Source organism: Citrus clementina, unplaced genomic scaffold (genome assembly GCF_000493195.1).
Source record: "Citrus clementina cultivar Clemenules unplaced genomic scaffold, Citrus_clementina_v1.0 scaffold_3, whole genome shotgun sequence".
Lineage (NCBI taxonomy): Eukaryota > Viridiplantae > Streptophyta > Magnoliopsida > Sapindales > Rutaceae > Citrus > Citrus x clementina.
Window position 1 is genome coordinate 45877478 of NW_006262339.1, and position 10170 is coordinate 45887647.

The following is a 10170-nucleotide window of genomic DNA, read 5'->3' on the forward strand; positions in this document are numbered from 1 at the left end:
ATGATTGAAACTTCGAGATTTAAGGTAGTTAAATCAGGATTCTCTCATGGTCTAATATTTTTTAAAAAAAATCACTAAGTAATTGGTAGTTAATGAATTAAAAAATAAAGATAATTATATCCTAATAATTTATTAACACTAAAGGACAAGTGTCACAAGATTTTCAAAATTCTAGGACAACTCATATTTAGTTGGCAAAATTTGATCATTAAACCAATTGATTGTATAAAAAATTAGCCAAATAAGCTTATTATCTTTGAGAGACCAGCAGCCAATAACTATAATAAAATCAACTTAAAAACAAGAGACCAAACATAACTAATATTAGATCAAATCTAATTGATTATTTACTAAAAACTCTTATTTTTTTCTTTTTTTAATAAATACTCTTATGTCTTTGAAAATTCAAAAATAAAAAAATTATCTACGAAATTATAAAAAAAAAAAAAGAAGGAGAAGAAGAAGAAATCAGATCAAAAAAGAAAAAGAAGCGTGGAGGAGAAAAAAAATAACCAGGATTAATATTAAACCATGGAAAACAAAGAGAGAAAATAATAAATAATTTTTAAATTAGGGCTTATATTAAAATTTCAAAACCTTCAATTTTTATTATTTGCAGAAAACAAGGACTATTGTGTAATAGAGCATTATTGTGGTACGGTGCAATAATAGTTTTGTCCTCGAAATAAAATGTGTAATTGATAAAAATTTAACCTTGAGGTTTTATAATCTTTTAAATCCTAGTCTATGAACACAACAGATTCTGCCCATTATTAGAAAAATACTAGAAATTAAAGTAAGAAAAAGACAAAAAAAAAATTGAAGTAACAAATGTGTTTGGGGAATGAAATAGGGTGACCAAGATAAAGATGTTTGCTCATACATTATCGTGCTCTCCTCCAGAGTAAAAGCGAGCAAATGGTTGAGCAGATCACCTCGACCAGGATATTATTGGTCACTTTGAGTAGATCACCTCGATTAGGATATTATTGGTCACCTCGACCAGAATAATATGTGGTGACCTCGAGCACATCACATCGACCAGGATATTATTGGTCACCTCGACCAGGAAGTTACCAGAAAGCACGATTCAGTCAAAATATTTTCTCCGAAATATTAGGGACCAGATTCTTAGTGAGCTGAAAATTAGTAGTTTTCTTGAGAATCCTAGGGGAGAGGATAAAAATCGCTATAGTTTCCTATAAAAACCCTAAGGGGGGATTCTTCTAGCTCTCTCTCTCTCTCTCTCTCTCTCTCTCTCTCTCTCTCTCTCTCTCTCTAAGCAACTGAACCCATTGGACATTTTTCTCTCTCTACCACTGAGAAATTTCTCTTTCGCCTGTGATTTCTTTAAGATTGATTATTTCAAATTCTTTTCCTTTAAATTTACTTAAAAGCTTTTTGTTTAAAGCAATCATAGTTAAGCCACATGAACTGTGGTATGGGTTTTTCCAGGTAAGACCCGAATCGCTGACTTGAGCGTCGGAGGGTTCTCGCCGGAAAAACTTCCAGCACCTCCTGACTATTGGTTGTGTTCACAGGCTCACAGGTTATCTGCTCATGGGTTGTCTGCTCATGGATTGTCTGCTCATGGATTATCTGCTCATGGATCGTCTGCTCATGGATTGTCTGCTCATGGGTCATCTGCTCATGGGTTATCTGCTCATGGATCGTCTGCTCATGGGTTCTTTGCTCGTGAATCGTCTGCTCATGGATTATCTGCTCATGGGTTGTCTGCTCACAGAACATCTGCTCATAAAAAATCTGCTCATGGTACTAACTAATCAGTAGTTTCCCACCAAACAAATTTAATGATGATACAGGGATCTGAGATTTAATCAACTTATCCGGATTTTGGCATCAACAAAATGAATCTCTTATAAAAAATAATAATAATAAAAATCAGAGAAGATTCATAAAGTGCTGAAAATTAAGTAACTTGAAATGCGACATTCGGTCCAAAAACATTGAAATTTGGCAATAATCTCATGGTTAACAAGGCAAGGGGAATGACAATGAATGCTGTTCGTCTTGTCACAGGCTTCCGTCCAAACAGTATAATATACGTCCAAAATTCAACATTCATAGCCGTTAGCCCACGCCATCTCCCGCATCAATAATTTTTCAAATAATTTTTTCTCTCAGCATTTTTATAAATTTAATTACCAATAAAATATAAGTAGTAAAATATTCTAAAGGCATTCTAAGCATGTCGTCACTCTCGAGGGTAAAAAAAAAAATTTATTTTGGCACAAAAAAGATTTGACGACATGATACTTGTATTAAAATTAAAAAGAATATTTAAAATTTCTTAAATAACTTGGCCCAAAAAAAATTTATTTATTGTTTTGAATGAAAATTCTATTAAAAACTTAGATAAAGGTAATACATTTAGGATTCTTATGCGGTTTTAAAAGGAATATATATATATGTTTTTGGTTAAAATTTATGGGAAGATGATTAATTTAATATATCGATTTATATTTTACCGATTAACTTGAGGGTATTTTAGGAAATAAAATTTAAAGAGGATTAAAAGCTCCACTCAGAAAAGAAAGGTTAGAATGGGCTCGGCGGACTGTAGCCTGAAATCTTCGAGCCGGGTTCTAAACCCAACCCGATCAGGAAGTAAAGTGAAACTAAAGGCCCCAGGGTCCAGACCCAGTTGCTACATCAAACGCAAATCGTCGAAAGGCTTAGGCTTGTCTCCGGTCTCAGCGTAAGTCAGCACAGAAGTTCGCACGTTCAGCGAGCTGGAAGAGAACCGTCTGCGGTACAGCCCCCTTTCTCTTTGTCTCTTGTCCAATTCTGTCCTTCACAGTTTAACAAAAAAAAAAAAAGTTCTGTAAGACTTGTGGGGCTTTTTTTTTGGTTGGGCTTTTTCGTTAACATTTAATTGTTACATAGAAACGCGATGGCTCAACAAGCAGCAGCAGATCATCAACAGCTGGATTCACCGCTCCAATCGCCACAGCCGTCTAGAGACGACATGAATATGATATCGTGTGTGACAGCATTAGAGGCTGCCCTGCTTCCATGCTTGCCCGCCAGAGAGCTTCAAGCCATTGACCGTTCTCCACATCCCTCTCATCAAAGTTAGTTACTTCTTCTTCTAATTTTTAATTATTGTTTTTTATCAATCAATATTCAACTTCAACCCTCCAGCAGTTTACTTTAATCATGTGATTTGGCTGCCAATAAACATCAAATGTTGCAAGTTTTTAGTGCTAGTCAGAGTCAATCTTTGTTTATGGCTAATCTTAGGATAGGGTATATAATTTGTAATATATTATTTTCCGAGATGGCCTGCATGCTTGTTTCGGATAAATTAAAAATATATATCCCTTCAATTCTTACAAAATGCTTATCCATATATTTTTAGTATTACAGAATTATCATCTTAAGGAAATCTTGCCAAGTAAAAATATGAGATAGAATTGTTGTTGATCATAAGAGGAATATTTTTTAGTGAAGTTTTGAGAAAACGAATGAAGTTTGAAATACCAATTAATTGATGAGTGGATATTCGATGGTTCTTTCAATCAGTGCTGATAGTGTAATCTTAGTGTTCTTCCATTGTGCAACAATGATTCCGTGGCCCATAAAACATTAGGATTATAGTATAAAAAAGATACTACTGGTAAATTGTAATTCTTCTAATTTGAGAAACCTGTATGCTATTTCATACCTTGAAACAATGAATACCCGTACGAGCTTTAAGATTGGCTAATAGATTTCAGAACAAATTTAAAATATTTCTAGCAAATGTCACAAACGACTGAACATTAGCAATCCAGATAAAGAGAGAATAGAATCGTGATTTTGATCTGTGTGGAAGAAACACAGAAAAGGTATCCAGATCATTAAGGGAAAAGAGTGATGAGATAGTTATGAAATGATACGGAATGCCTCTCAGAGGTGATGACCTTTTGCTTCGTAAACAATAATGCTCGTCAATACTTTGACATTATTTGAAAGTTTTAAAGATTGAAAGCTATTATACACAAGAGATTGTGAGGATTTGGATTTGGATCCATATACAGATTCTTGTAACCTCTGAGTTCTCTTTTTTGTTGTACGTTTCCATAGTTGCGGTTGAAGTTCCTTTTGAGTTTGATCCCGAAATAAGCTTTTAAAGTGGATGCACTATGGATCATCCACTCACTTGAATTAATAAATGGAGCACTAGGGAGAGAGAGTGTTAGATTCACTCAATGGACAGGACTCTCTCTGTCCCCCTCCCTCCCTTCCATAAACAACACAAACAGGCACAACAAGTGGCTGCTGGTGTTGGTAAGTTTATGAGTGAATTGCAGGCATGTTGTTTATCGGTCTTCATTGATTTGTTCTCTATCTTCGCCAAGTTAATTAAATTAGCTTTTTGTCTACCGTCTACAAATGCAGTTGCCATTTTGTCTTTAGTCTATTTATACACGGTCGAGATGAAGTATGTTGCCCATTTCTGCCAAAGTACGCAGTCTTAGCCAATTTCGTAGTTCGGGGTGTGAACAATGCAGGTAGGTGGTTGGGCATTTAGCACTGACCCAGGCTGCTATGAATATTTATATTTCTATGAAATGATGTCCTTCTTTAAGACTTTGCCTGGGAGTAGAGATGAAATGTATATGATAATATTTTGTGGCACCTCATGCTAATGTAATATATTGTTGCTACAGCCATCAGCTGTAATTGTATAATACATGGTTGATTATATCATCTCATTTACTCGTTGAATTTACTCAACCAGCATTTAAAAAACAAAAAAAAAGAACATCCAATAGTTTACTTATTCATCTCCTTTTCAGGCTGGTAGGACAGTAGATTCATTATGAGTTATAGATGGACATTACCATTTATCCGCCTCTCTCATATCTCTGATTATGGAGGTGATTGTGGAATTAGCATAAAAAAAATGCCCTTTCAGCATTCCTCTTTTTAAACATTGTTCCGCTTATTTAGCGTACCTGAGGTAATCCCATTCTTTCTATTGTTCTTCCTGACAGTTTATCATATTTCTTTCATGAATCTTATATGGCTCTATGAGAATGCTCTTGATTTGTATTGGCTGATATACCTGCAAATGCTTTACTTATATATTCGCAAGTTATTGGACCTTATGATTTAGGTTTTAACCACTACGAAATTTGTTAATGGGATAAAATTTCATTGGGCTCATTCTTCTAATGGAGCTGCAATTTTGTCCTTGGGCTGAAGAAATCCTTTTCCTTATTGTTTCAGTTGATGTGGAGAGGCATGCTAGAGATTTTATGGAGGCTGCCAAAAAGCTTCAACTGTACTTTATTAGTCTGCAAAGGGAGGATCAGCCAACGGAGGTGGAAATGCTTAGAAAGGTAATCTATTCACCACGCGGCATTTGATACAATCTATAATTGGGGATTATTGATTGGGGACATTTATGCATCCGCCATGCTTTAACAGGACATTGCAATCATGGAAGAAGAACTGAAGGCTAAAAAGGAGCTTATAAAAAAACAGGAGAGACTCATACAACGGTGGAGGAATGATTTGAAAGGTCAATTGGATAAACATATCACTGAGCTGGAGAGGGTCTAACAGTGGAAAAAATCTTTATTTACAATGCCTTTTATGTAACTCTCTAGAAAGTGCCATTGCATTGTACCTATGCTTGAGGTAGTTTAACCATGTATGCCCCTGTGGATTGTCAGAGGCTTGCTTTGAAAGCACCTTATGGGAACACCCTTGAGATAACATTTGTCTCTTTTATTGCCTTGGTTCGCAAGTTTGTCAACATGTCACTTGAATTTAAAGCTGCTAAAATTACAACATTTTCATTCTAAGCTGTATGCTTGTAAGGAGAGATATAAAAGTTGGTTTCTTGATTTGATAAGAGTGATGGTGGGCAATGATTCTGTCCTCGACAGAATAAACGAGGGCAAGCTAAAAGTTACTGTTGTATAACTAACGTCACACTAGCATATTGCATCTTGATGCTATCCAGATGAACATATGTAAAACCAAATTTGTCGAACACAGAGATTACCAAGTAACCGATGACAAATACATACACTGACCTTCATGTAGTTCAAAGACCCAGTAAGTCGCCAACCAGATAAACTAGTGTAATTCAGCTAAACTAGTTAATCAATTTTCAACATAAAGAAAGCAAGAACTTGTGCAGCCATTTTCATACATATAAGCACAGAGGCTCCTGTGAAACATAGCATGCAACAGGAAACCACAAATTAGCAAACATGACATCTAACTAGATTGACAATGTATGAAGTTAAATATTTGCCTGCAATGATAATCAAAAATTGCGAAAGGTAATCAACAGAGATTGCATCTATTTCTTGGCATAAGTGATCAACAACTGTTGCTGGCCAATCTTTAAACTTTGGAGTGACTGCATTGCAACTGTTGCTTGCATTTCATCTCCATACTCCACAAAGGCAATCCCGGGTTTTGCCTCCACCATCCTAACCTCCTTAAAACCAGGGAACTGGGAGAAGAACATTTGCAGCGCCATTGGAGTTGTATCATGGGGAACATTCTGAACAAATAGGATGTTATTAGGTGGAGCTGGAGCCTCGGGGATCACAGATTTTGCACCACCTGGATAGGGTATTTGTGATAGCTGCACCATTTTGAAAAGACAGAGATGGTAAGAATCATACAGAGGACTATTAGATATTAATCAAAAGAAACAAGGATTTCAACTGTGCTTTTGTTAAATGGCTAATGAGAAATGAGAATGAGATACTGTATCAGACAACACCATCAACCTAAACAGCCAAGACACTTACAGGAGGTGTTGCACCGTAGGCACCAGCATATGCAGGATTCAGACCCATTCCTGCTTGATTAGCATCATGTTGGTCTTTCCGCTTTTTACCTGCCGCATAAGACAACAATTAAAATAAATCCACTCCATACATTGCACAATGTTAATATGATACAGTATAATAACATTTTGGTGTTATTTTTTGTTCCTAAACAAAATAAAGGGGGGGGGGGGGAGTCAAAGCACGACATGGATTAACACCTAACATACATTGTGCTTTCTATCAAAATATGCACCTAGGTGATGGTAGTGTTCACTTTCACTTCCATTTTATACCACACACGGCAAAACAAAGTAATATAAGCACTTCCCAGAGGACGGCTGATACTGTATGAGAGAGGCTTACCCTTTTCCTCGTGCCGTTTTCGTCTTTCACGTGGAACAAAGGTACCATCTGCTTTGGCTATTATATCTGATTTTGTTTTTGCATATTGTATTCTCTGCATTGAAAAAATGGATTTATCATAAAGAGATATAAACAAAATCTCCTGGTCTATAGCCAAACAGAAAAATGATTGCCAACAACTAAAACAATGCAAAGAATAACTAAATGAATAGACTTGGCCAAAGAAAAAAAATTTCTGGAACCTAAAATACCAAGATTACTTGCCTCTACTCGATTACCAACATAACTCTATGTTACAATCCACACAGAAATGCAAGATGTAACCAAAGGACATAGCATTATCACATAATTGACAATAAAATCAAAATCCAAAATGATCTTTGGGCGAAGGGATTAGAACATAGAGTAAACATTTTTCCCGGGATATATTTGAACTTTCCTCCGATTGATAATGCATATACAACTTTATTCACTCAAATTAAAACAGAATATCCAGGCCTGAATGATCAACCACCAAAAAACACGCTGGAATTTGGTGAAATCTAGGTTTAGCTTTGCCTTTCAGGAAAAATCAAATTCATTTCGAAGAAATTCAAAAGACTCAGTCAATGGGTCACCACCAAGCTGCAGTAAAACCCCCTACAAAATCAAAACACCAAAGCGCACATTCAAGCACAAAAGTTCATATAGAGCCATCCAGGCACTCCAAATGACAGTAGCCACGACTTGTTGATTAAGATAACTATCCATGCAAGACAAGTATTCCTAAGGTGCTCCAGGGTCCATGATGCGCAATATTTGCTGTACGAAAAGCTAATCTAAGAATATCAATACCCCCACAGAATGCAAGAAGACTAGCAAGAGACAAATGAAAACGAAACCCTAATTTCTACAATTACCCAAAAGGGAAAAAAAATCAAATTCCAGTTGCATCAACGACAAAAAAGACCACAACTGTAGCATAACTCACAAATACATTACTTTTGACTAAACTCTCAGAGTCTCCACTTTGCATCAACTACAAAACAGACCACAACAGTAACATAAACAACAAATGGATTACTCTTAACTAAACTCTCAGTCTCTCAACTCTCAAACATGTTGTTGACACACAGACAAAAATAATTAATTACAGCAATAACATCATTTAAATAATCTCAAAATTGCAAAGATGAAATTGTAAAACGGCGTCGCACCATAGGCTTGTCGTAAAATGGGAAGCCCTGCATCTTCTCAACAGCTGCAGTGGCGGATGCGACATCTTTGAAAACGAGCCAAGCTTGGCCTTTGTGTTTCAGCGTCTTGAATGCTAAAATCTCCAATATCGTCCCGAATTGCTTGAAAACTGCGTGCAGCGACTGCTTCAACTCTGCATAATTACCGACCAAACAATTCCACTACATCAATACAAAGATTATTACAGTAAAGTAATCGCGTGAGATTATTAAAAAAAAAGGGGTAAAAATCGCGAAACTTAACGGTCGATTTTGACTTTCTCGTTGAGATTGTTGATGTATATAGTATTGTTTGGAGAAATTTCGTTGCCTTGATTTGCCACCTCCGGCTCCATCTTGTCGGTTGCCGTTCGCAGTAGGTACCCGTCTGGGGATTTCAAAAGGGTTTTGTCATTTGTGAGCCAATGCAACTGCGGTATGCCGGTGTGGGATTTGCCCGAATAGGCCGACAGGTTGAACCTGATTGATCATTTTGGGCCTTGTCTCTTCACTTTAGCGCTTAGGTGTGTCCCTAAATAACCTTGTTGTATTTCTAAGAACACACCCATCTCTATAGTCCAAATTAGTGCCTTCGTCTCCATGCCATCCGCACTAGTGTCCCAGGCATTGGAGTTAAAGAAAAAGTAAAATGGATTAACTAATCGATTAGGTGCATATAATATTTCCTGCGCGGCGGTTTCAAAATTAAAGGAAAAATATTCAACTGACCATCTAAAGTTTTACACTTTATCAAAGATTTTTTTTTTTGGTTTTTTTTTTTGTTTTCTTTTTCACTTGAAGTTTATAAAGTGTATCAATGTTACACTTGAGAAATGTGCCTCATTTTCCACAACAATGGATTCTTCACTATCAAAATTATCAAACCCAACAGTCACCAGCCATTCAATCTTGTATTTCAGATTTTTAATTATTTAATAGAGCAATATATATATATATATAGAGAGAGAGAGAGGGTGTTTATGTTAGATTAGAGTTTTACTTTGATTTGTGAATTTATGGAGTTAAGAGTTTGTATGACTTGAATTTAGGATTTTGATTTTCACCCACTTGAAGTTTTATCGTGAAGATTTTTCTTTTTTATTTTATAATCGAGAAGTAATTTTAAAACATTTAAGAATTCTATAAATTGAAAATTATGTAATTTTAAATTTTTAAAATTCTAAAAAATAGAAATTTTTTTAATGTTAAAGTCAAATGATAATTTATTTCTATGATGTCAGTAAATTTCTAATGGTGTTGTGATGGAAGTGGAGCATTGACGCCCTTGCTAAACTTCAAGTAAACAACTAAAAAAAATATTATGTATTCTTGATAAATTGTAAGACTTTAGGTGGTTGGTAAATATTTGTCTAAAATTAAATTAATCTTAATACAATAATATTATTTGTAGGTTTGAATATATTCCAATACAATTTATTTGAATCAAAGTGAACCATGTACAAGTTAATTTTTAGGGTTATTATCATTTTACTACTTAAAAAATTATCAAATATCAAATTACTACAACAAGTATTGTCTCCTATCACTTTCCTACTATATCTTTATAAAAATATCATTTTACTACTTTTCTGCTACAACCGTTAGTTGACTAACAAAATACCAATTTCACCCTTTATGATTAAAAAAAATTACTTGAAACTTATTTACAAAATAAATTTGTAATATATTTATTAAAATGGATATAAAATACCAACATGATTTTTTTTGTTGGAATTATGAAAATGAAGTTTATTTACAAAATAATTTTGTATTATTATTATTTTTTA

At 34.9% G+C, this 10170-nt stretch overlaps 2 protein-coding genes across 2 annotated transcripts; one reads left to right on the plus strand and one right to left on the minus strand.

The window, feature by feature from the left end:
* Nucleotides 1–2669: 2669 nt before the first annotated feature.
* Nucleotides 2670–5861, plus strand: LOC18050067 (mediator of RNA polymerase II transcription subunit 28). Its single transcript, XM_006444314.2, has 4 exons — nucleotides 2670–2773; nucleotides 2908–3095; nucleotides 5239–5351; nucleotides 5440–5861. The coding sequence occupies exons 2-4, from the start codon at nucleotides 2915–2917 to the stop codon at nucleotides 5572–5574; spliced, it is 429 nt and encodes a 142-aa protein (XP_006444377.1). The 5' UTR covers nucleotides 2670–2773; nucleotides 2908–2914; the 3' UTR covers nucleotides 5575–5861.
* A 157-nt stretch (nucleotides 5862–6018) lies between these two features.
* Nucleotides 6019–8852, minus strand: LOC18050068 (U1 small nuclear ribonucleoprotein A). The gene is made up of 5 exons (XM_006444315.2): nucleotides 8649–8852; nucleotides 8366–8538; nucleotides 7170–7263; nucleotides 6786–6874; nucleotides 6019–6616 (listed from the first exon to the last, which is right to left on the minus strand). The coding sequence occupies exons 1-5, from the start codon at nucleotides 8737–8739 to the stop codon at nucleotides 6326–6328; spliced, it is 738 nt and encodes a 245-aa protein (XP_006444378.1). The 5' UTR covers nucleotides 8740–8852; the 3' UTR covers nucleotides 6019–6325.
* Between the last annotated feature and the right edge of the window lie 1318 nt (nucleotides 8853–10170).